At 38.0% G+C, this 27347-nt stretch overlaps 1 protein-coding gene across 5 annotated transcripts in view; it reads right to left on the bottom strand.

Annotated features, from left to right (window-relative positions):
• Positions 1 to 27347, bottom strand: part of lrrc4ba (leucine rich repeat containing 4Ba) — a 46671-nt gene that overhangs the window by 5935 nt on the left and 13389 nt on the right. For 2 of the 5 annotated variants that reach the window (XM_044101425.1, XM_044101429.1), the window contains exons 1-2: positions 26541 to 26646; positions 2191 to 2729 (exon numbers count right to left, since the gene is read on the bottom strand). In XM_044101425.1, coding sequence (XP_043957360.1) covers positions 2191 to 2442 — 252 coding nt within the window. In that variant the 5' untranslated portion in view covers positions 2443 to 2729; positions 26541 to 26646. Of the gene's footprint in view, positions 1 to 2190; positions 2730 to 26540; positions 26647 to 26683; positions 26910 to 27347 lie in introns of those variants that run through there. The other 3 variants (XM_044101427.1, XM_044101428.1, XM_044101426.1) reach the window with 3 other exon arrangements.

Below are 27347 nucleotides of genomic sequence, written 5' to 3'. Positions count from 1 at the left end.
ACTACCAGACCGATTTACATCCAGAATCAGGCCTGTAGCTCCAAACGGCTCCTCTGAGTCTGGAGAACATTTCACAATATCGCTGCACAAATGAAATGCTTCCTGGAAAACACAATGACGAGCGTTTGTGGAGATCCGGCTGGAGAGAACTCAGACGCAGAGTAAGTTAGAGGAGCTGAAAGAAAGAGCCTGAAATCTTCTCCGGTTTATTATGCGAGTCCTGAGTCGGAGCGCTGCGTTTTCTGTATGTGGAGCAGAAGAAGGGAGGGTGATAGGCAGCGAGAGGAAGAGGCGAGAGGAAGGAGGGTGAGGATGTTAAGAGGGGGTGGAAGCTGTCAAGGCTTTACTCTCAGGGTACTCAGTGGAGGAAAAAATAAGCCACTGAATCTAGGATGCCTTCAGGTGTTAAAACATTTTTAGATTTTTAATCATTTCAAGCGGAGCTGCAGGATACAGCAAACCGAATCAAATTTTCTGGGCTGAAAACAAAATGCAATAAATACAGTTATTATTATTTCTTTATTTCTCGCCTGCTTGTTAACAGCTTCCCTTTAAACCTCAGTGTCTAAATCGAGTGGCGTAATGTCCCATTTATGCTCCGTTAACATCACATAATGTGTAATAAGACGTTTTCTCCAACATTACAAGTGATGCGGTGGAAAAATTTAACAATCTCCAGGATATTCGTGGCTTTTCATTAGAGGAGATAAAATGTAAGGGAAACTAATCTAAAAACCACAGAAGAACAAAGCACTGTCAGCAACATGAGCATGAATCCAATTACAACAACAACAACAAAACTGCAGAGGAATCAACTGAGCACAAATTCAGTTTCCTCATATATGAAGAAACTGAATTTATGCTTAGTATAAAAGCATAGTATTGATATATATATATATATATATATATATATATATATATATATATATATATATATATATATATATATATATATATATAGATATATATATATATATATATATATATATATATATCATTTTAACCTCTTTCTCCAATGTTGTTTTTAAATAAAATATAAGTGTGCAGGAACCTTTCACAGTCGAGGAACATATACATTAATGTTAGGATGTGATGTAAACAGGAAGATGACATATAGATTTACGTTGTTTCTTGTTAAATAGAAATAACTTGTTCACAAACTGCAGATCGACTTTGCCTGGTAATAATGCTCTCCTCATTACTGTATTTGTTTAAAATTTAGTGTGTGTTCACACCAGCTTTGTTTAGTCCTCTATAATTAAACTTTAGTTCGTTTGCTTTGAAGGTCCGGTTTGAATGCATAATCAAATCTGAAAACAGCAACTCTTGTCCAACTGTAAACCTCAGTCTTGGTTTGTTTGAAGTGAACTCTGGAGTGAATCAAATGCTTATGTGAATGCCAAGTGGACCAGGTAACACTCCAAAAGCAGGAAGAGAACAATACATTCTGGGTAAATACAACCAAAACAATCACGGTAGTTTAGTGCTAGAAGGAGAAATGACTTGAAGACTTTTACCAAAGATAAAAGAGAAATCCTACAACCGCTGAAATCTGACACTGCTCCATTTTTGTTTACGTTTGGTAAACTTCAGAGGTTTTTGTGCCGTTTTGGTTGGTAGTTCTGTAGCACCGCCACAGGTGAGGATGGAAACAGGTTTGACACATAACAGTGTGAAAGAAAACCGCAGCAGCTGAAAATGTAACAAATGTTGCAATATTTGTCCCCAACTGAAGCAATTTTTTATGTAAAAACTTGTAACAAACAAATGGGTAGCTGGTTGCTATGGTGATTCCCACCTTGTCGGGGAAGGGGAGGAGCCTGTAAGCCACTGTTTCGAGAAACAACTGCACTGTTTGTGAAATATTGTAAATATTGAAAACATTTATTCCCAGTTTCTAAATATATTCACTAAAATAAATTGTCCCTTTTAAAAGAAACAAACTTAGCTTAGAGATTTGCAACAACCAAGGAAAAACAAGCATGTAGTTAGTTGCTATGGTGATTCCTGCTTTTTTCAGGAAAGGGGAGGAGCCTCTGCTGCCACTGTTTACATAAGTCTGAGAGACAAATATGAACTTCTATAGGTCAAATATTTGGTCACTGTGTGAAAACCAGAAGTCATATTAAAATGAAACCTTCATTGTCTCCATATGTTTGCTCAGAGGCGACCTGGTTTGGCGGTATCTACCTGTATCGAGTTCTCCTGCAGGTTGAGGTATCGCGTGTTGACTGATATGCTTTCGGGCACCTGCTCCAGGTTCTGCCTGGTGCAGATGACCCGGCTGGCCTGGTTGGAGCACGTGCAGAGGGAAGGGCAGGTGGAGGCGGCTCCCGCTAACTGCGGCCCGTGGAGGATGAGAAGGAGCCGCAGGAGCAGATGGACCAATAGAAAGAGGAAGGGGGAAGGGCCGGGAAGGCAGGTCAGCGTGGCAATGCGCATGGCAACTGGGACATGACCCTGCTCTTTAATCCGGAGATACAGGTGAGGTGGCTCCACGTCGGTGGATTTGTGGTTCACTTTCCCTTCGGTCCGCCGGTATCAATTTGTTCCCTCTAATTCCACATCCTCTGAGATCTCATTTGTCCTCTGTCAGTCTCTGTTTTCTCCTCTTGTTTCTTGAACATTGAAGTATGCAGATAAACAGATGCTACTCTTTTGTTTTTTTCCTTGGGCTGTCAGGAGATTTGAGTGAGGCGTTTTGTGAAGTGAGAAGAGCCCAGGAGTTACTGCGATGAGCAAAACAAAGAGAAAGAGAGAGAGAAGCAGATATTAGAGACAAAATGCACTTTGTGTCTTCACCAGCACACATCGAACAAAACAAACAATACCAAGACATCTACAGTGGAGCTTATCAGGGGAGGGATTGTCAAAAAAAATCTGTCAGAAGTATTAGAAGTTCTGTGGCGCTGCTCACATCAAATCCCACATAATCCCTGAACAGATATTCTGCCAGTAATCAAATCCCATCGCACAGCAAGAGGATTCTGGTGTATCTAATTGTTAAAAGGTCTAGACAACAAAACATGCAGAGTAAATAGGAAACGTGGTTTTTCTGACTGAAGTCAACATTAAAGAGAATCTATTTTGACATGGATGTGCATCATTAATTCAACCCAGAACAAAAAAAAAAATACAATATATTGTTATATTGCATTTGTATCAGACTAAATTAAAGTCTGATTCTGTTAAAAAAAATAACAGCTAGAGGTTTCTGGATGGTAAGTCAACAACAAAACACTTGTCTTTTCCAGCAGCCATTGTACAGCGAACACAGTGATAAAACCAGCTGACCAAATGAGCTGGAGCTCAGCTGGGGTTGCTAGGTAACAGGTGGAATTCTGCTGGGGTTGCTAGGTAACGGGTGGAACTCTGCTGGGGTTGCTAGGCAACGGGGTGGGCTTCACAAGAGTTTTTGAAACAACTAATTTCCAGAAACCAAAAAACTTTAACTTATGCCCCAAAAACTTCTGGCTGTTTTTTGAAGCAGTTGAGGAGTTGAAGTGGAAGTACAAAAACGTTTGAACGGGTCCTGCTTTATGACCTCTAACACAAGTGTTGAGGAACCGACTGAAGAATCATCTGCATCAATCAGGAATACTGGCTTAAAATGAAGGACTTTAAGGAAAATCTGCTGTTTTCAATTACTAAAAATAATGAAATATGACGCTGTGAACAAACCATCAGTTAAAAAGCCAAACATATCGGTGCTGACAGGGTGCAACCAGACATTTGGTCCCAACTCTGAGAGCCATTAATAACATCACCAGGGTGAGGCAGCGGCTTCCAGCCATCTCTGCCCCGCTCTCATTTGTTAACACTAATTATACCAAGGTATAACAATTAATACGACAACGATGGATTGATGTGCGAACATGCCACACTTATCAACTGCAATTAAACTCAGACTTATTAAAAGGTCCAAACCCTGAAAACAATAACCCGCCCAATCCAGTGGCATTTTCCCCGCAGCAGATCAAAATGCTAATCTCATTCCCGTGTGAGCGCGGCGTTGAAGGCTCCGGGGCCCACAGGACGGCGCCGAAAGGCCCGCTGCACATTACCGCTAACAGATGACCGGTCAAGAATGCCCCCCTGCAGGTTATTTAGACCCCAATAACCCCAAATAAGGGCATCCGGTTATTAATGATGATGGTTGTAATGATGGGACAAACCCATCCGACACGCTGAGCATCCTGAGGAAGAAGAGAAGGATTATTAATCTGATAGATGACTGTATGGCTGCAGGCGGAGGAGGGAATTATCAACAGTACAGTAATAGATGAATACTGAACAGCTGCGGAGAGAGAGACACAAGGAGAGAGAAATGGAGATGGAGACAGATGGAGGGAAGGCTGGGTGAAAGAGATGGAGGTATAAATAGTGGAAGGAGCAGAAAAGAGATCAGTAGTTGGGGAAAAAAGAGGAAATAAGAGGTATTAATATTAATAATCTGGGAGAGAAAGAGGAGAAGAGTGAGCAAGGCTCAACAGAGAGATGAATATAAAGCAGACAGAGATGGAGGGAGGAGGATGACAACACATAAAACGAAGAGATGGAGCTAAAAGACAACACACAGGGATGAATATGAAACAGGTGGAGTTTTCCTCCAGAAGACGGGGAGGTGGGCTCCGATTGGTCCACTGATCAATAACACGAAGTTCAATGACATTAAAACACACACAAGGACACACCGATAAATCACACAGGCGACAGCGTCTCCGCTGCTGCAGCAGCAGCTGCAGCAGTGGGACTGCAGCGCAGCAGTCGGCACGGAGACGGAGACTGCTGCAACATCTGTATCCCCCGCTGCTGCCGCCGCCGAAACTGGTGGAGGAAGAGCAGCTCCGTGGTATTTTTGGACCACCTCTTTCACATGTTTTAATTCCCCCCTCCGTCTCTGCAGCAAGGTTCAAGTGCCAGAGCTATTTCAGGTAGACATCATGTGAGTGGAAAGGTGTAAAAAAAGAAAGCCCAGGTTAAGATGGTGGCTCTGATGTTGGGAGGAGCGAGTCCGTCGCAGAGAGTGAGACGGGTTGGTGCTGACAGCAGGCCAGAGGCCGACACGTCAACACAGTTTCACTCCGGAGGGCAGAGTCACCAAAGAAATCAGCCAGAGTAACTCCACATGTAACAGGAACAAGTTACCGGAGAGTAAAAAAGTATTTGGTAAAAAGTGGAAATGTTGGTAGTTTAAGGACAAAATGACAATAATTCATACAACTAATAAAAATAAGAAAATCAAAACTAAAACTTATTAAACTTAAACAGAAACTGGAGGTGTGTTTCCTCAAAATCAAACATTAAAAAATGTTTAATTTTCATTCAGTGGGTAGAAAATCCAGAAATTTTACTGAAGTAAGAGCAGAAATACTTCACAATAAAATTATTCAAGTAAAAGTAGAAAGTAAAGCGTAGTAAAAAATACTACTAAAAGAACATTTTTTCAATAAAGTTTTTAAGTAAATGTAAGTAGTTTACTCCTTAATTTTCTTCACACAGGGCTGTGAAAAATAATTTCTTAGTTACTGCAGTTTCTAACAAAAATGTTTCTTAAAATGAAACTAATTTAAATCTCAGTAAAAGATGAGCACCAATTCACTTTGTTTTACTCCCGATACCGATACCGATATCTGAGTTTCCAGAAAAACAGCTGGATTGACTCTAAATGTTTTTTTAAAACCACAGATGTAAATATAGTGAATTAAATGTATTTCATAACGCTGAACCAGTACAGTTCACTTATAATCACTAAGAGCTTCACAAATGTGGAATCAACTTTAATTTGTTCAGTCGGTGGAATTAGAGCCGAAGTGAAATCAATAAACATTTAAAGAATAAACTGCAACAACCATCTGTAAAATGTTTTAAAGGTATGTTCATTTCAAATGGTTTTGATTGCTTCTTATAAACTTTTGTTGGATTTGACACTTTATATTCTGATTTATTATTAAATTTCTGACTCATGTTGTTGTTTGTGTAAATAAAATACTCTATTATTTTATTCTAAATTGTTTTGGTGGCCATATTGTATTTAAAGGACAGAAAACTCTTTTTCTCTGAAAACTCTTGCTAACTCGTCCTCTCCTCCTGTTCCAGAATCCTTTCCCCCTTCCAGTGTTTCCGACCTCTGACCCCTGCCCTGTTTGGAGCACTGTGCCGTCCATTGTGCAGGGTAAACGCTGCACTGACCTTGTAGTTTGATGAAAAATTAACCTGCAACAATGATGCACATTAACCCCTCACCCCGACTCGTTCTCTTACAAACATTCACGCTGCAGCTTCCGTCTTCGCTCCCCCCGTTTTCGCTCTCTCGTTCCTCTCTCCACATTTAAATCTTAGCCAGCAGAGTTGCCATGGTTACCTATTCACCACAGTCTCCCGCTCCGTCCAGCTGTATCCCACCGACTCCGCATCCTCCTCTCGTTCCCCCCTCATTAGCACTCTATACACACAATCATACACAAGAGGCCTAAACCAAAGTCTGAATGACATCAACTCTCCACAAAAAGATTTAAAAAATGAAAGCCAAGAGGAAGAGCCACAAGCTGCCGGCGCCAGCGACTGCGGCAGGGATGCTACAGCGATGATGCTAAAATCAGCAGAGAGTCACACACTCGAAAAGTCAAGGTTGTTTTTAAGTTTTGGTTCATTTTTACCAGGATCGACGTCAGTAAGTTGATTGTTAATATGCGCTGCTGCTCCTTTCACTGCAGCCCCTCTGCCAGGGAACTGATCAGAACTATAAGCTGCACCGATTTATCTCATTTTGGGAGATCAGCCGATACTTACATGGGAAGCCGATCTTATCCACCGATCTTCTCTACGTCAGATGTTCTCTTCAGCTCTGCAGTTAGAGGTTTGACTGTTAAGATTCGTTCACACCAAACGCAATTTGGGCGTCAAGAGCGTCTGGTTTGCATCCAAAGTCGATGTGGAGGCGCATCCAGGGCGCGTTGAGGGCAAGTCGACTCGAGCGTCAAGCGCTGCACGGTTGAAGCGTTTTGAGCGTCCGATGCTGGAGTTGAAAAATCTGAACTTTCGCCGCTCGACGCGGAGCATCAACCAATCAGAGACTCCGCTGCAGTGGCCAGTGGTTGGTGTTTATTCCTCAGTAAATAAAACCACAACACTTAATATTTAATCGGCTTTTGTTCAAAGTAACTGGGAGAAGAAACAAAGGAAAGAAGCTCCAGCGGGCATCGTGCCGTTATCAGCAGCTGTTTGTTCAGTAGAAACTGAACACAAATTGTTCATCTGATTCTGCGTTACGACTGGACCATTAGCCCCGCCCACCACGTCACGTTTGTCGCTAACAACAGTTGCCCCATTTTTACCGATTTTTCTTGTTAGATTTACCGACATTACAGACAAAATAAAAACGTATCGGCCAAAATAGGAAACGGCATTTTAAAGATCGGTAATCGGCCAAAACACTGCAATCGGTACAACACTAAATGAATAATTTATTGATATCGATTCCATAATCGATTCTCATCGATCTAGTAAATAAATGTTGTATTCAACTCAAAGAAAACTAAAACTTGCTTAAGCTTTAAAAATGCTTCTTATAATTCTTATGTTCATGTTAAGATTCATTTCAACAGTTTTTGTGTTTTTAACATAATAAACAAGCCTCGTCTGAAAATATATTCTAATTTATTGAATATGACTGTAAATGTTGATGCACTGATGTTGTTTCTTACTGTGGTTTGAGCCAGCAAAGTCACTCTATAGTGTGCAATCACTAATATTAGCTTTCTAGCTAAGTTTAAGCACCGCAGCACAGCTGGTGGTTACAGGAAGTTAGAAAAGTAGCTGTTTAAAATTCTCCTGAGATGCTACAGAATCTGATTTGATGTGAAGTGCAGCTCGTGTGCTGCTGATGAAGCTGCTATATTACAGATTATTACTAATACTTTTCTGTATTTTCTGGGTTTGGCAAAGTTGAGAAAAGATAAATAATTTGAGCTCTGTTATTGACATTTTAATTAGGAGTATTTTACATGAATATATGTAACATCTAACATCCTCCCACAGATCCAACCTGGAAGTGTCATCTTACAGAACGTCTGAAGTTTTCACCAAGTTTCCACCAACAGCTTCCTACTCACGGGCAGCGAATCCGTTTTCCTCTGTAAGCCAACAGGTTTGGCTTCTCTGAACATAATTTGATCCAAACAATCAAAACTAATTAGTGCAAATTCACAGGCTGAAGTCACTGGAGCTGAAAACTCCAATAAGAAAAGTAAATATTCTTACATTTCAAATTTTACTTCTTAGCAACTCGTTTCAAAGTTTTCAGAAATACTAATACTACATATCATTACTCTACAGTTGTATGGATAGGACAACCGTAGTGGAAAACATTTGATGTGACATGAAAATCAGGAACATTTAGTGATAATAAATGGTTTGAAATACAGATCCACTTTTTTACTTTATGATACAGTTACCAATATCTGAAGTTTAGTGCTAATAATATCGCAGAATGTTTCTGATTTTTATTTTTATGCAGATATAAATGTGTCAAATTACTAAATATCAGACTTAAAATACAACAACAGCTTCACAAGCTTTGGTCAGACCAGTAAAAACAACTTTAACTTGTTCAGTCCATGCAGTTAGGAGGAGGACAGTCAATATAAAATAATTAACAAAGAAACTGATCAAAACAATGGGAGGACTTCCTGGCACTGCAAAAAGATAAAATCTTACCAAGTACTTTTAATTTAGTTTTAATGCAAATATCTTAGTACACTTCAAGACAAAACTAACTAAAAAGTAACTTTTCAGTTTGTTTTGAGTCAATAATTCCTTAATACTCATTAAAAATTACAATTTCTATTGGCAGATAAATTCACTTATATAATTTTCCCCATGTTATAAGTTTAGTAATTTACTGATGAAACTTGAACTTTTTCACCATATTAAGGAATTATTGACTCAAAATAAGCTCCCATATCTTTCTGAGAAGTTATTTTTAAGTTAGTTTTGTCTTATTTCAAGCATACTAAGATATTTGTGCTAAAATATAAAACAAAAGTACTTGATAAGACTTTATGTTTTTGCAGTGTTGGGAAACGTAAAAAATAAAACCAAACTTCTTTCAAATGGGTCTGAAAATGCAGTTAGGTTTTCTAAACATTAATAAACAATAAAGCACAACGCATAAAATTTGAATTGATTTTCTCTTAAGAATCGGCCACGTTGTCTCTGAAACATCTAGGATTTTTTTCAATATGGTGGTAGAAAAAAAATGGCGGCCATCTTGAAACATGGCCGTCATCCTGAAATTCAAAAATCACACACACTTACATCCACACTGGGATGATTTTTTTCAGCGATGCGCTCCAGTATGACAGGAGTTTAAACATTTCCAAAGCGAAACGAGAGGAGAGAGAGAGAGACAAGCAGACAGGAACAAAGTCCTGCTCTCCAGCTTCCTGTCTGCACATCAGCATGGAGGCCCATCAATAATGAGCTGGCACACACCAAGATGGCAGCTCACGCAGCCGCAATACAAAAAGCAGGAAAAAAGACGAGGAAAGCTCATCGTGTCCGATGTGTGCAGTGGGAAGAGAGCCACGACCTTTTCTGATGCGGCGACTTCCCTCCGGTCGCCGCGCTTCCTGAGCTTCCTGAGCTTCAGAGGAAAATCTGCTGTCAAACACCTCGACTCATGAAACCAGCATCAGGAAGCAGCTTCATTCACTGCCCAACAGCTGCTGCTGCTTCATCAGGGTGAGCGACACGGACTGGAGGTTTATCACGACATGCTGAGGGTCTATCATGAGAACGATTATTTATTCTGCTTTTATGTAACTGTATGACTGCATGACAGCAATAATAGACCCACAAACACAAATACTGGAACATATTCCCATTTATAATGCGATTCTTTAGGACTCCAGTCACATGAAGAAGTGTGATTTGTGTCACTAGTCTGTAATTTATTGATATTTATTCGCTCTGTCAGGATAATAAATTTTACTGGACGATAAATTATCCCAGAAGTTATCGCAATAAACAATAATATTGTTTTGTTTCACATAATAGAATGGTAATAATGACATAATAATGCAAGAACACGTTCTCAGAGATGAATGAACTTTAACACTGGAACCGGAAAATATTTTAAACATCCAAAAGAAATAAACATAAAAAATTAATTGTTAAGTCTCTAAACAAAATTATCCTTCAAAAAAAGGTTTAGTTGAGAGCAAAACACCAGACTGAGGACTTTTATCATCCAGTTTGAGGTAAAAACAGAGAAAAAACAATAAATTATGCAAATGGAAATTATTGAGCTCATTTCAATTTAACATGCGATTAATTGATTAATATTTATTGACACTTTTAAAGGAAGAACAGTGGAGGGTTTGACCTTTGCCCTGTGTCTTCATCCTTTCTCACTTTCCCGTCTGACATCTGCTAAATAAGCCGACGACCTAAAAAAATAAATATTACTGGCAATCCGGACGGTTTTGGAAGTTTTTGAACATCATTAATTGGATTTTATTGGCAATAAATCTAATTTTTTACGATAAGAAATTTATCACGATAAATAATTAATCACGTTTATCTGCATTTCAGCAACACGGCAGTTCAAAGTGAAAACAAAAAAACAGAAACAGACGTCACATATTCTGGATTTATTTTTATTCCTTGGCATTTAATTATTATTACTCTTATTTTTTGGTATTATTATTTTTTTCTCTTTTCAACTTATTCTGTTGTGTTTTTGTTTTTGCTCAGCATTTGGTTCAGTTTTAAACCTGTTTTGAAAGAGATCTCTAAATAAAACCAGTAACAGGCGTTACTACGCCTGTTGCAACAAATCAATTAATATCGTGATAAATTAAAATAATTCAATAATTTCCATTTGCATGAATTATCTTTGTTCTCTTTTCTCTCTTTTTCTACCAAAACTGGATGATAAACATTTTCAGTCTGGTGTTTTAGTCTCAACTAAGCCTATTTTTGAAGAACAATTTTGTTTAGAGATACTTCATACTTAATTTTATTAGTTTATTTATTTTGTATATTTAAAATATCTCCCTGTTCCAGTGTTAAATATTGATTATAATTTAAAGTGTATTTATCTTTGAGAATGTGTTTTTGTATTATTATGCCATTATTACTATGTTACTTGAAAATAGTTTCAAATTAACAATATTATCATTTATCGCGATAATTTTTGGGACAATTTATCGTCCAGTATAATTGACAGGCTTAGATGTTACATTATGTCCAGTGAGATCATTAAAACAAACGATACACACAGAATAATTGTTTTTTTTTGTTTGTTTTATGGTTCAAAGCGGCTCTAAATCCTCTCCTACTTCAGGGAGAATTTGTGTCACGTTGGCTGCTGATTTGGTCGGTTTATTCAATCAACTTAATCAATTCACATTTGATTAGATTTCAGATTGCCGCGGTTGACGTCGAAGAAGATGAATATCAGGAGTGCAGATTGGCGACAGCATCTGATTCTTCCAGTCTGAACTAAATTCAATGACCAGATTCCCCTGAGAGCAATTAGCCGTTTTGCTACCTGGTGGATTTTCACCACCGAATCCGCTGCAGCCTTAAAAGAGCAAAATAACATTCGCAGGGAAACTTTTATCTAAACGCCATCGATATTGGCAGTAACAGTCCGAGAAGCAAATGGTCGTAAAAAACGATATGGAGAATTTAAACAAATTAAATAATTTCTATTTGCATGATTTATTGTTTTTCTCTCAAAACTAGATGATGAGATTCTTCAGCCTGGTGTTTTAGTCTCAACCTGCCATTTTTCTAAGGATAATTTTGACTTCATGATTCATTTTATTTGTTGTTTCTGCTGTTTTGTTTATTTATTTTGGATATTTTCCAGTTCCAGTGTTAAATGTTGATTAGAATTTAAAGTTTATTGATCTTTGATAATCTGTTCTTGCATTATTATGCCATTATTACAATTACTGTACAAGTAAATGGTCTCAAAACAACAATGTTATCACTTATCACAATAACTTCTAGAACGATTTATCGTTCAGTAAAATCTGTTATTGTAATCTAGCGATAAATAATGCGCCTACCTGCTTTGACAGGATTCCCTGGAATATTATTTCATTTTTAACAAAATATCTTAATAAAATAAAAAAGTCAGTGGAACTATAACTCTTTCATCATTATTGATGAGTTATTGACCTAAATAACTTCCAGAATCTCGCTGAAAATTTAGTTTTGTCTTATTTCAAGTGTACTAAAATATTTGCACCAGAAAAATACTTGGCAGGATTTAGTTTTTTGCAGTGTACTCTACATCTCCAGAACCAGAACCGAACATGCAGAAGCAGCATTCAGCTTCAACTCTGGAATAAACGTCCATAAAACAACAAATCAGCCGAAACACTGAGCTCCTTCAAATCAAGGCTAAAAACACATTTGATTCATAATAACATTAATCGATATATTTGCTTGACGGCTTTTGACAAAATGTTTATTGCCGGTTTCATGGTTGGTGACTGTATGACGTTTTGATGGTGCAAAGCCCGTTGAACTGTTTTACACAATTAAAAACGCCAACGCTCACTGTTTACAAGCATCTGATGCAGATTTCAAGTTCATCCTGTTTGTCCTCACTTCTGGAGTTTGAAGGCGAATCAGACAGAAACAGAGCAGAGAGCAGCTTCAGAGGTCACCAGGTTTAACCAAACACGTCATTTCTTTAAACTGCAGATTTAAGGTTCTTTTAAATGGCGGGAAAATATTATCTGAGGTTAAACTGACAATCTGGTTGCTGTATTTGGTCTCTAATTTAGCTAGGAAATGTTTCAAATGTACAAAAAAACTCATAAAAAGCACTCAAGTACTGAGTAACTGATCAAATTGTCAGGCATTTAATATTTAAAATGACATCAACAGATGCAGTGAAATATAAAGTTAGGAGGAAATGTTGGTATTTTAAGGACCAAAATGACAATAATTTATATAAGTAATAAAAATAACAAAATCAGGCAAAATAAATGTTTTTTCCTAATCAGTTTCTTTTAATAAAAAACTGATTAAACTTTACCAGAAACTGCAGGTGTGTGTCTGGTGAATCTTTGATTAAAACATGTTTGATTTTCATTCAGCGGGTAGAAAAATGTAGAAATACATCAAAATAAAATGGTTAAAGTAACTGAGTAGATGTAGGTGCGTGACGATCATGGATGGAGGAGGAGGAAGCCCTGCTCTCCTCCTCCTCCTCTCAGCCGGAGAAAGGAGCGCCGGCCTTGCTGATGAATGAATCGCTGACGTCACGTTGGAGCCCACGAACACAAACCCTGACTGTAAGCCGGCTGACTAACGGCGTACAAACAGCCTTTTCCACCTGATCCTGTCTGGCTCCCTGCTGTGGCCCCTGGACGACTGAGATCATCATCTGAGGCGTGAGCACAGGTGACTCCATGACTCCATGATTCCATGACTCCATGACTCAATGATTCCATGACTCAATGATTCCATGACTCCATGATTCCATGACTCAATGACTCCATGATTCCATGACTCCATGATTCCATGACTCAATGATTCCATGACTCCATGACTCCATGATTCCATGACTCCATGACTCGTGATGCGTTACAGGTGTAACACCTCCACTATTCTCATGGATTTTTTTTCCCTAATATTTCAACTGTAATTTCATCCACAATTACAGGTTTATAGGAACGCGTTCTTCTTCTTCTTCTTTTTTTTCCCCGAGCGTTTTGAATCGATGCTCGCCTGATGGCTGATATCATTATGAGGGAGGAAGGAGGTAAAGCGAGTGAAAGGGGCGGAGGTGATGAATTTCTCCCCGTTTCCAGATGAAACGAGCCTGCAGAGAGATTCACATCTTCACAGACGATCCCCTCCGCCGCCGTGAGCCTCTGCGTGTTTTACTGTAACTCTGGTTGCAGATTCGGGTTCTTATCGCGGGCCGGGCCAGAGCAGAATTAGCCCCAAACCAAAGTGTTTCTCCTCACCTCTCCAACCCGCCCTGCTTGTCTAATAGGTACAATAATTTCAATAATTCGTCCTGATTAAATCTCCATCCAACGAGCCGCAGACAGACGAACACAAATAAATCTACAATGATATTTATTATGAGTTTAGTTTCAGAACTAAAGTTGGGAACGATAACAGAGTTAACCTTGATAAAGTGCTGATAAAACTTTATTTCATTTAGGCATAAATTTATTATTTATTGAAGTTTTATTAGCATGTAATTAACTTTATAAAAGTTGCCTCCTGATTCAAAGTTTTTGTTTTGTTTATTTGAATTAATCTGATTTATTATTAGCTTTTTTTGTTTCCCACTTTTTGTTCATTTATTAAATGTTTTTAATTATTACATATCATTTTTTTATATTTCTGATTATTTACTCACTAAATTAATTATATTATAAATACATTGTTTTATTAGTACTTTCCCACTTTATTTGTAATTTATTTATTTATTTGTTTTAATTTACAATGACCCTAAATTTTATTCCCAGGTAATTTATTTAACTTTCTTTTTTAATCTGTTTTAATTTGATTCCATTTATTTATTTAATCACATATTTTGTTGTTTATTTGGGTATTTAGTATTTTAATTTAAATTTATTTCCAAGATAATAATAGCACAAAATGTGCTATTATGAAAGGTCTAATAATATAATGACGGTAAATTATGCCAGAAATGATCACAGATGTCAATATTGTTGTTTTTAGACCATTTTCAAGTTGACAACGGCATAATAAAGCAAGTTTTTTCTGTAATACTAAGAAACTAAAGTTTTGTGAAGAACATTTCACACTGGAGCAGGAAAACATTAAATATCCACAAATAAAACACAAAAACGAGAAATAATAAATAAAATGGAAACACAAATGAGTCAACGTAAATACTTCATAACTCTGATTTTTGGTAGATTTTTTCCAAAAAGTAACTCAAGTAAATGTAATTAGTTACTTTCCAACTCTGAGTGACAGTAAAAAGTATTTGGTAAAAAGTCAACTCAATAAAAAAATAAAAAACTTCAGGTGTGTCTGGTGATTTTTTGGTTAAAAAAATTGTTTTTCATTCAGTGGGAAGAAAATCCAGAAATTTTTCTCAAGTAAGAGTAAAAATACTTCATAATAAAATTACTCAGGGTAAGATCATTTTATTTGTAGAGCACATTTTCACCAACACGGCAGTTCAAAAGTAAAAAGTACAGTGTTGTAAAAACAGTACATTAATGGTACAGTAAAAGTAAATGTAACTAGTTGCTCTGTTCGATTTGAGCTCAAGTTCCAATTCTAGGATAAAATATTAATTATCCAAAACTTTTTGCTCTACTTACTAATCAAAAAGGGAGCATAATGTAATCCCATTTCTTTTTTCTCAAACAGTGAAACGGTTATTTTTCGCTGTTGCAGCCGTGTTACAATAAGTGCTTATTTTTAGAAAACAGCAGAACAGCCTTATTAGTCCTTTCTAAAACTGGATAATTTGCCGTCTCCCGTTTCATTCACAGCTCATCCTTGTCGAATAGGATGTACTCGAGCCCCCTCCTTCTGCACGGTCTCCCACCTCGCCCTCCCACTCAAACCAGCCAAAGACGCGGCTCCGCTCTCATTTGGATGCAGAAGGCGCAGAGGAGCCTTGATCTATTCAGAACCGCTCTTACCGGAGCGGGGACCTCCTCCTCTTCATCCTTCAGAGGAGGCCGAGAGCGGCAGATTAAAAGTCACTGTGTTCATCACCCCGCTGAAGCACTCCCATTAACGGACATTACTCTGCCTCCACCCCTAAACTGGGGCTCCAGACCACTTGGTATTATGTGGTGGAAGAGATTCAAACAGTTAATGGTTTACAGAGGTGGGCAAGTAAAGAAACTCTACTTCAAAATATTTATACTCAAGCAGAAGTAAATAGTAGCCATCAAAGAAATTACTCAAATAAGAGCAAAAAAAAAAAACGGTGCATTTTGTGGATTCATTTGGGTCTCAACTGCTTATAAAAACAACCCAAGCACTTAAAAAACAACACCCAGTCATATTGTTGGCAATAACTTAATATTTTTTGGTGTCTGGAAAATGAGGCATTTCAAAAACTTCCAGAATGTAACTTCACAAATCAGCAGGCACAGCCTGTTGCCTAGCAACCCCAGCCCGTCACCTAGCAACCCCAACATGGAGTTCCAGCATGTTTGGTCAGCTGATTTCACCACTGTATGCGCTGTATAATGGCTGCTGGAAAAGACAAGTGCTCACAAACCAATACTTTTGACGATTTTTAATTAACCAAAAAAACATTCCTACAAGAGCAACTACAGGCAGCACTTCTGACTGTTCATGGGGAATTACGTGTTTAACATTTTATTCTTTTCATCTTTTATTTTTATATTCTGCAACCTAAGAGGTTCCTGTTTTGCTATATTTTATAAATATGTCTTTAGCTTAATAATTCTGTTTATTCAGTCAGTATTCAATACAGCTGACGTGTTAAAATTTTATATTTTTACTAAATTTAACATATTATGACAAATGCAGCCCTTTGCTATGGAAATACAGTTGATACAAGAGGAAACTCTTCTTGTTGGTCATGTATCAATTAATCGTTAGTCGACCAATAAGATCAAACAGCATTAGATTAACTCATTAATCGATAACTAGGTGTTGGGATGAAAGGCTTTTCAAAGTTAACATCTTCCCAAGCTCTCAGCTGCAAACCAAATCCAGCGAAGGTGTTGTGGAAGCTGGTTTAGTGGAGAATTGATCCGTGTTTCAGGCTGTTTGTAGCGCTGATGGACTGGTTTCCTGAGGATTAAAACCGCTCTCTAATGGAAATGTCTCCCAGCCATTTGCAGAGCCGTGTAAATGGCACAGTTTTGGGGTTGAGAGCTTTCCCCAGTGCTTCTGAGCTGAGCGTTCGTTGCTCCCAGCTGTTTAGCACAACAGGGCTTGTTCAGCATTTCTGGTTTCCATTCTGCCTCCATTTTTCTTTTCTTTTTTTTTCAGCATAAGAAGGCGAGTGTGAGTGATTTCTCTCAGGGGTCAAGGTACGATCTGTCAGCTCTGACTCTATGATTGTGCGTGTGGCCTTTCTGGTATAAAGTCAATCTGTGCTGCTTTCTGTTTTTATTCTCTGGGTTTTATTGTTGCCTGGCTGTAAGAAGAGACTGAGACAAAAAGAAAATCGCTAAGTGAAGAAAAATCATGTAGAAACTTAGTGCTTGGTGAAAAAAACATTATCTCTGTGGCCAGTGCTATTATTTGAGATGGGCAATGAGGCTGACCACCCAGGGCGCCACAGCCAGGTGGGTGGCATGAAGATTTCTTGTTTTATATTCATATCCAGTCAAAGGAAAGGGCCTTCTCTGTATTAAAAAATGTAAGAAAAAAAAAGCCTCCAAACTACTTCTGACGTTGAAGTTGGTATCTGGTCCAGAAGGATGTTTTGTTAAGCTAATTTTTCTTTTAGCGTTCAGTGTTTTTGCTAGCTTTTAAAACACTTAGCACAATTTCCTTCCTCTAAATTTATTTTTCTGAATGAATTCTAAAATTTCACTTGAATAAAATTCAACATTAGTGGTGAATTGTTTTAGTTATCAACTGTTGAAAGTTCTTCCAAGTAGCTAGACGTTTATGTTCCTGCTCTTATTTTGAATTGATTGACGACAGTTTTATGCAGCAGTTTAGTTTCCTCCTTCTCTCTTCACCCCCCAAAAATTTATTTCAAACAAGAAACGAAATAAAATACAAACATTAGACGTAAATATAAGGCAAATTATAATGTCAAGATTTAATTGGTGCTTGAGGGTTTTAGTCAGATATCATTTGAATTGAGGCTAGCGCTTTAGCATTAGCAGAACTAATGTTTATGGTTGGTGGTAAAATGTAAAGGTAATTTTAAAAAGATAAGTTTAACAGCTTTTCCTGGGTGTTTTAAGGCTACATATGCATAGCATTTTTATTAAGAATGTTACTTTTTATGAAATAATTTTCTGCTAACTTTGTGTAGCTTTTATTGCGCTAAACAAATCTGAATAAAAATGGCTGTCAGTGTTGTGAAGGATGCCAACCCCGGGTATATTTGGGTTAATTAGTTAAATAGAGACAAACCCAAAAGACCAGCAGCGAAGGGAGGTTCTCAACATGCACACCGCACTGTTCAGATGTTAATCAGTAAAGAGGACGTTAACATGGATTATTAATAACTGTTATTTCATCAAGGGTTTGAATATTTCTATTATTTTACTCATGTATATTCCATGTATTCAATGAATTAAAGGTCATAGTTTTCTGTGATACTAACTGTAGTTTCTGTGTAACAAACTGTCTGCAGCAGGAGATGCCTGACCTCTGACCTCTGGTGAGCTGCGTTTGTTTTGGGGTCGCTGACCTTCACTGTTGACTTACAGGTTTGAACATGCAAGTTGAACCCAAAGGAGAATAGATGAAGTTTCCTCCTTTCTGCCTTGGAAATAAAACTGTCAACTTTTCCTTGATGTATGTAAGATGTAGGCGCCACAATGTTGGAGAAGTTCCATCTGTAAACCATCAGTTAGAAACAGTTTGTACTTTTTTTTCTTTTTTTTATGTGCTCAAAGGATAAGAGGGAGACCGAAGCAGACAGAGACTCAGAAACTCCTTTGACACAAACTGTGTGTTAACTGTGACTTTCTCCAATTGCAACTGCTGTAATAAACTTTTGCTCTGATGTTTGCCTCCTAGATTAATGTTGCTTTAACAATGATAAAAAACTATGCATATTTTTTCTGTCACATAAAACCCCAACAAAATAATATTATTAACAAAAATTTATTAGCAAAATAATAAAGAAGATCCACCGAAGTTTAAAATATTCATCCTTTTACTTGTTTAGGATAACAGAGAACTTCCTAACATGAGTTTGTGAATTTTAAACAAACTGTTGCTTATAAATGCAGTGCTCTCATTTTGGGTTGTGATGCCAGACCATAAACGCACCATGAGTCCGAATTTTGACATTAACCTCATAATAAAACAATAAAGAAGCATAAAAAAGATAAATCAACCATGTTTGGATTTGATTTCACATTATGGAAATCGGCACAAACACACTTTCCCTTTTTAACATCGCTTTACTACTTATTCTTTTAAAGTACTGCATGCAGAATATTTTTTCAGGTCCCTGAAAGCATCCTGGGCTTGGCAATAACAGCAATTATAAATCCTCCCACGCAACCGTTCAAAGGACGGCCATCCAACGCCATCCAACTCCTTCTCTACACTTTTTGGTAGCATTTGCAATTCTCTGACTTTGCAGCAGAATCACAATTAAATATATATTAATCACATGTATTTATAGCTCCAATGCATAGAAAGAAACATGAGGAAAAATCTTGACTGTATTTTTTTTACACATGCATCCACAGACGCATCTAAAAGTGTTTTAAAATGCAGAGACAGAATTCATTCTTCGTGCTGATGGCTGTTGAAAGCTTTCCTGGGTTTAGGCGATGCAGAACTACCAGAATGAGAACCTGTGATTGCTAATCTAACAGCTGCAGCCTGGCTCCAAGCCCATCCACAGACCGGGACACAGCTCACAGCTCCACTAATTGGGCCGGAGAAGTCGGTGCATTGCAACAAAGCAGCGTAACAGCAGCACTTAAGAGCTAACAGGTGCCGTTTTTAAATTAAACATTGAGATAAGTCTACCTCACTCTGAGCTTTCACGCACAACTGCTCCGGATGAGTGCAGGACAAGGGCATCTTTCTAATTAGAAGGGTAATTATAAGTGTTTATTAGGCGTTAAAGGTCAAGGGCAAGGTCGTCGGCATGTCGTTTTACGCACTGAGCTGAAGCAAGGCCATTAACAGACGAATAAGAATAATCTGTATCAATACTTTAAATTTGGATTAAAGTTGTATGTTTTAATAAGAGAAAAATCAAAGAATAGAAATTTATCTCAATATCCTGCAAGAAAACAAAAAGATGCCAAGAGAAGATGAGTGCTTTAAAGATGAAGATGTTTTGATCTTCAGACATAAAGAAACATTTTATTTTTAGCCTCTTTAGCTCCACTAAACAGAATCATGTTTTAATAAAACAAATACTCAAAGAAAGTCTTTCTGTTTTTAGTTTGACTTGTTTGTTGCTAAGCTAAATATTTGTACAAACTCTTTTTCTCTGTGAACTTATTTCAAGCAACACAACTTGTTTAATCATTCATTTAGATGTACACTGTTAGCCTTTGCTGTATTTTCTACAGCTAAATACCGCAAAATGCCCAGTAAAACTAACATAAAACATCTTTACAATTAGTTACTGTAATTTGCATTGCATTATGGGTAAAGGACATAGTATTACAGTAACTTACTGTATGTTTTGAAGTTGCAGTAATTTACTGTTTACACATTGCAGTAGTGGTACTGTATTTATAATATCTTGCACTGTTAGCCTTTACTGTATTTTTTACAGCTAAATACCGCAAAATGCCCAGTAAACTAACATAAAACATCTTTACAATTAGTTACTGTAATTTGCATTGCATTATGGGTATAGTACATAGCATTACAGTAACTTACTGTATGTTTTGAAGTTGTAATTTACTGTTTACACATTACAGTAGTGGTACTGTACTAATAATGTCTTTGCGCTGGCCATGTAAGAATTCTATTTGATTTCCAACGGTCATCATAGATGTTTCATCGTGGTTCTCTGTTTCTGTAGTTTTACTCCTTTAGTGGTTAACATATTTTTAAGGCAGAAAGAGAGCATGTACTTTTGTTTTTTTTCACATCCTAGCTAACATTAATATGCAGTTTATCTAGCTACGTCATCAAGGGTGGCTTCGCTTCCAACGTTTTTCTGATGACGTTTGTTTTAAACTCCGAAGCTTTTTCCGTCCAAGTGCAAGTGCAGCTCTGTCGCTGTGGGCTCACACTGCTTCAGCTCTTCGCAAGACAGGTAAAAAAAACACTTAGAAAACTGTTTGAAGCCAATGTATATTTTAGATGGAGCTAACGTAACTTATAGCATCATGCTATAATGCTATTACTTAGCATGAGGTGAAAGATAGAAAAATATGATGGTGTTATTTTTGAGCTGGTTCGAATTAACGTTAGCTAAGGTGCTAATTTTACCGAAGGTTTTAGCTTGGCTTTTGCCGCTAAATCTTCCTCGAGCGACTAGCTTTGGGTTGAGATAAGCTCAGTGATGAGTGTCTGTTAGCATTGTTGTTACATCCTTTGTCGAACAATATAACGTTAACTGATAATTGATCCCCCCCCTTTTTTTAAAAAATACATCTAACTGTTCATTTGTTTAAACCATGACCTTGCAAATGTTAAGAGTGCAGATTAGCTAGGTCAACAAGGATGAATTCTAACGTTGTTCTTTTTTTCTTTTGTCAGATGACTTTTTTAACTCCCAAGCTTTTTCCTCCAAGTGGCTGTGCAGTTCTGTCCTGCTGAGTGCTAACATAGTTTCAACTCTTGAAAAGACAAGACAACAGGTAAAAAGACAGCTCTTCAAACATATTTGAAGCCACAAAATAATCTGGAAATGTAGAGGAGCAGCTAACCTAATCTATAACTTTGAGCTTGCTACAGCTAGTTAGCCTGCTAAAGTACCATTACATCTCCAACATAGTGTATAAGAGTCTGTAAATGAGGACAAAGGTGGAAAACATTCAAGTGGTTTCTGTTATTTTTGAGTTGGTTCAGCCACAGTGGCAGGTGGACAAAAAGTTAATTTCCAACCCTGGTTACAGATACCGACTGTTCTCCTGTTTAAACCATGCTCTTGCAAATTTAAAGTTAAGTCAGTACTAACAGGTGCAACTATGTACAGGTGTAAATTCTGCAGCATTTGTACTTCAGAATTTAGAGAATTTTGTACTCATGTGAAGAAACATCAACACACAGCTAATTATCGGTTTCGTTGTGGAATAGAGCAATGTCCTACTTCCGCAGAGAAAAATAAAACATTTAGAAGAAAAGAGGACTCAATCTTCATCTTGGTTGATGTAATTTTATATCGACTCTTAACTTAAAACACACATCTTAAATCAGAATTGTTCAATTAATTTGTTAAAGGGATCAATTCACCCAAATTACAAACATTTTGTTAACCCATATTGTACTTAGCCATTCAGATACTGTATTTGTGGAATGTAATGCTTTAAAAATTCATTTAGCCTCACAACTGTCATTCACATCCGCTGTTTCAGAGTGGTAGCAGGATGTAGAGGTAAAGTCTAGTCTAGTCTCCGGGTGAGGTTCTCAAAACCTGTTGTAATCTGGGTGAACTGGCCTTTAAATATAAATTACTACCAGTAATTCATAATTAAGAGTTTTCCTTTTATGTTTCAAAGGTATCTTCCACCAAGATGTCTGTTGAGATGGAAATGACCTTACCTACAACACCAAGGGTAATCATGCTTGGTAAGAGGAATATTTTCTATCACTATAATTTTTTTGTAGCAATGTATGTAATAGTTATGGTAGTCTGTACTTTTACTCACTAGCATTAGCTTGACAAGGGTTTGTCTATTTTAGGAAATAGCTTGATGTCTGCAACCCGGTGGATGGTCAGTATGGAGGAGAAGGTATTTTTCGAACCTGAGCAACTACATGACTTTGCCAGCGTCCTTGCTGTCTTTTTTGGGTCATATTATGACTTCAATCTGGAGTATCAGGAGTCAGCATCCACCACGCTGGAAATGATACAACTGTAAGTACTCTACACCAAGCCATTTATGAATAAAATTTAATGACAGTTTGACTGATGATGAAGAACCATAGCTGATTGCTGTATTGTATGTCTTCATTTTAAAAAATACAATTAATATATTTTATTTCTGTTAAAAGATTCTTTGTGAGGATCAATCCAGATGTTGGTACCAAATGCACAGCCAAAGTCAGTACAAGCTGCAAGACGGGAAGTCAAGAGGAAAGTAGTCAGTGTCAACTCCCGGATCAACACCTTCCTCAAACGACTCGCTGAATTTGAATAGAGGACTTCCAACTAGGTAAGCATTTTACCAAATGTTTATTATTTTATTGTCTTTTCCTCCTATCTTGCATGTTCTGACTTTACTTTAGGCTTTTTAATATGATTTTAATGATTATTTATAAACGGCATGTGATTCCTACACAATAGCCCTTTAGAGTAGCCTGCATCTTTTCTGTGTCCGTGGTAAAAAGTGGATGTCGCTGCATCTCTTACTAAATCACAGAAATGTTTAAGTGTGTATTCGTTTAATTGAGGTGTTTTTTTATACTATGCAGTTTTCAGTTTATTAGGCACACCTTTGCAGTAATCCATCAGCACCAACAAAATGACTAAAAAGATTGTTATGACATGTTGTATTTCATCGTCTCCTTGGGGACATTTGCAGGGTCTCAATACAGTACGCAATCGTTTGAATTAGTGAAGACTGACTGACTGCTTTTGCCATAAACAATCCAAAAACCTGAAGTGAAGCCAGTCCTGCTCATTCTTTATGCAGCTTCTATTATCACTTCAGTGTAATTGATTTTTTTTTTTAAAGAAATTATCAACTTAATGCTGCTTTATGCCAATGATTTTATGCATTTGGACATTGTCATTTCAGTTTAACTTGTCAGCCTTCCTGTCGATTTGAAAATGTAGATAACTTCCTGACCATCTCATGACCTCCCACATCGTCTTATTCTTTACAGTTCAGCTTCCACAAGATGGATCCCACTGGTTTTGTTTGACAAATGGAATAAAAGTTCTTCTAATGTAGGAAATGCATCTGATATAACAATATTTATTGATATGAATGCCTACCATATAGTACATTATCGCACTTGCACTGTTACTGTGATGTATTGTGTAACAGAGCACATTTAAGCTACTGTTAACTGCTTTCTGACAATGCAGCCTCTGCTGGTTTTTTAAATGAAGTATATTCTATATATTTTTTAAAAGTCAGTCTTTAATAGTTTATGGGTGGTACTTGATGCACACACGTTCATGTTGCTACATACATGTGCCATAAAAATATTGACATGACCTGTAGTGTGTTCTATGGTTTTGTTGTTTTATAGCACATTGTATATTATATTGTGACATTGTTCTTTATGACATTGCGAATATATAAATGGATTTTATTTCAACAAATCTGCTGAAAATAAATACCTGTTTTTATTCACAGTACTTGGACTAAAATTTCTTTTGTGAAACTTTTCGGTTTATGGTAAAATATTCTTGTATTAAAAAATGTAAACTTTAATTTACAGTAAAACTGACATTATGTTGTGAAACAAGTTTACAGTAGACCAGCTTTACTATAAAATACATTTACAGTTTTATGCTATAAACTACATTTACAGTAAAGCAGTTATAACTGTAAATCACACTCACAGTAAAAATTAACTGTGAAATATCATAACAGTAAAGGTACTGTAGAATGGTAATTACAGTAACTTACTGGCAACACTGTTGCCAGTAAGTTGCCAGTAAGTTACTGTAGAATGGTGATTACAGTAACTTACTGGCAACACTGTTGCCAGTAAGTTGCCAGTAAGTTACTGTAGAATGGTGATTACAGTAACTTACTGGCAACACTGTTGCCAGTAAGGTACTGTAGAATGGTAATTACAGTACCTTGCTGGCAACTTACTGGCAACACTGTTGCCAGTAAGTTACTGTAATTACCATTCTACAGTAACTTACTGGCAACAGTGTTGCCAGTAAGGTACTGTAAAATTACAATAAAAAGTCTAACAGTGTAGCTTTCAGGACTGCACAGTGGCGCAGCGCCACAGAACTTCAAATTAGTATAAGAAATTACTTGTAAATTCAGTGAGGTTTTGATAAATGTCACAATAGTTTGGTCTTTTCCTGTGTTTTATGCTAGAAACTAATTTTAAAAAGTATAATTGCACTGGTTGATTAGTTTTAAATAACTTCACATTTGATATGTAATATTTTTTTGTCTCCTGAGAGTCATGAGATAAACAGTCGCTCAGTATGTTGGGCTGATATGGCTCACCACTCAGGGCACCATCCTGTACTTGGGCAGCGCATGCGGTGAGAAAATATGGCCGTATTCTGGAGGGGCCACCATTTTCTGTTTGGCAAAAATTTACCTTGACTCAACCTGTGACTCGAGGTAATTCAGGCTACTGGTAACTAGTTGCTATTATAGCATTGCTAACTAACTAGCTAACTTTTTTTATTTATGAACCGTTACCTGGACAACTTTTGTTTCACCACTCACTTCTGCTGCCAACCCATACGAGGCTAAATGCAAAAAAAAAAAACAAAAAAAACTTCTCAGCGTGGTGCTTAAGGTTAGCAGTGTAGGACATTTTCACACCAGATATCCCGATAAACTCAGTTCTCCTGGCAACAGCTCCTGTGTTTTCACTGTCAAACAAACCAAATCCTTTGAAAAACCTGTTCCCCTCCTCGCCTGTAGGAGCACTGCACTAAGAACCACTGTAGGAAACAACACAAAAATCTCAGAAGAAGACAGAACGCAACTTCCTTCTTCACAAAATGTAAACAAAATGGAATAGCATCAGATTTCAGCGGTTGAAGTATTTTGTAAAAGACAACAAACCATTTCTCCAGCTAGCATTAGGCTCTTTCATTTGTTTTGGTTGTATTTACCCAGAATGCCCTGCACCATAGTCTGCTTCCTGCAAACCCCGACCTATTTAGGCAGACCAGAGTTCAATTGTGTTTTTATACCTCCACAAACAAACCGGACTTTCTAGGCAAATGAAAGCGGACTAAACAGAGCTGGTGTGAATGCACCTAACCAACATATATTTATAGTTTTCATTCTTACATTTTATTCAAGGTTGCATTAAAGGGATCTTAAAAACTTTCTGAAACTCTGTTCAACAAATATTAGCTAGAAAAGAGCAAAAATCAACTATTTCTACAGGGAAACTTGTGATGTAGGATCAAAGATCTATACTCAGGCAGGTTGATGCAACAGGGCAGAGGTGGAAATGCTCCTGTTATTCATCCGACTGTTTGTCTGTCTACAGTTCCCCGACTGCACGCCAGAGTTTTATGTAGAAAGGCTTGTCTTTTCCAAAACAAACAAGCAGCGTGTGCATGCATGCGTGATAAGCAGCGCTCCCGTGGCCCCCATTCATTCAGGCCTCGCCCCAGCCTTCCCTATGAGTGACACCCCGACTAACACACGCACAGATAAACACTCACACTGACAAACACGATAAGGCTTTGCCCGCAAAAAGCACCGATGCCGACTGACTGATGGACGTCTCTATGGAGACCCCGTCACAGAGACCGACACGATGTCTCCCGCCGAGCCGGAGGAGGAGGAGGAGGAAGAGGAGATAAAGAGTGGGAACATGCAGCGCAGCAGCAGACTGATGGCAAACCAGACCTGAAACATTCCAGCACGTGCACCGATCCGGTCCGGCGTCACTGCTTCCCCTGCCCTCTGATCCGCAGTCTCACCCCATCGCTCACACCTCTCCATCACTTTTTTCCCCTCCTCCTCTCCTTCTTCTTTTTCTCCAACACCCAACGTGTGTTTATTTCCATCTCTCACCTCCTCTGCTGATTTCTCCACCCTTCTTTCTCTGCGGGTTCTTCTCTCCACCCCTCTCTCCACCTCTCTCCCACGCTGTGCGAAATGGAAGCTCTTGCAGAGACCTGGGGTTGCCATAGTAACCTGCCATAGTAACCACTCACCATCTTGCGTCTCTCCGTCACGTCAGCGGGGGTGCGGAGGGGGCTCGGGGCGTCCGCGGCCCCGCTCTGCTGCTCCTAAAGCGGGGAGCCGCAGCTCGCCGGAGCCCGGAAAGCTACTCGAATCTGCCCGGTTCGGATCAAAACAGCAGTCACACTACCAGCTCAACGTCTCCACAGGTGTGGACGTCCAAAATTAGCCTTCCTGCTCGATGCTAAGCTCCCTTCACTGCTCCTCCACCTGGGCTTTTCCCGGTAGATTTTCAGCCGGACCAATCAGCGACCAGAGTGAACGATGACGTCGATTTTCTGCGCTGTTTTATTGAAGTAATCTGCCTGCAGTTTTAGCAATATCAAGTCAACAAAGCCATTCAGTCCGTGTTTGTTACACTTTCAAATATCTATTTAGCATCAGTAGCGATTTAGTTCGCCTCCACAACGGTGAAGGATGGTTGTTTACAGCGCAGGAAACTTCCGGTAAGCTTCATACGAACTGGCGCATTACAAACGTCACAACCAAACGTTTGTGACTGAATAAAGTTTAAAGCTTCAACACAGTCCAGGCCTCCCGAGAGTCCAGATCCGCTGTACGAAGCAAAGCGAAAAACAAAGGGCTAGTTTCTACCAGGCTAGCTCTAAATGTTGTTTTAACATTTCATTTAAATCT

Source organism: Gambusia affinis, linkage group LG19 (assembly GCF_019740435.1).
Source record: "Gambusia affinis linkage group LG19, SWU_Gaff_1.0, whole genome shotgun sequence".
Classification (NCBI taxonomy): Eukaryota; Metazoa; Chordata; class Actinopteri; order Cyprinodontiformes; family Poeciliidae; genus Gambusia; species Gambusia affinis.
This window is presented reverse-complemented; position numbering and strand designations above follow the sequence as displayed.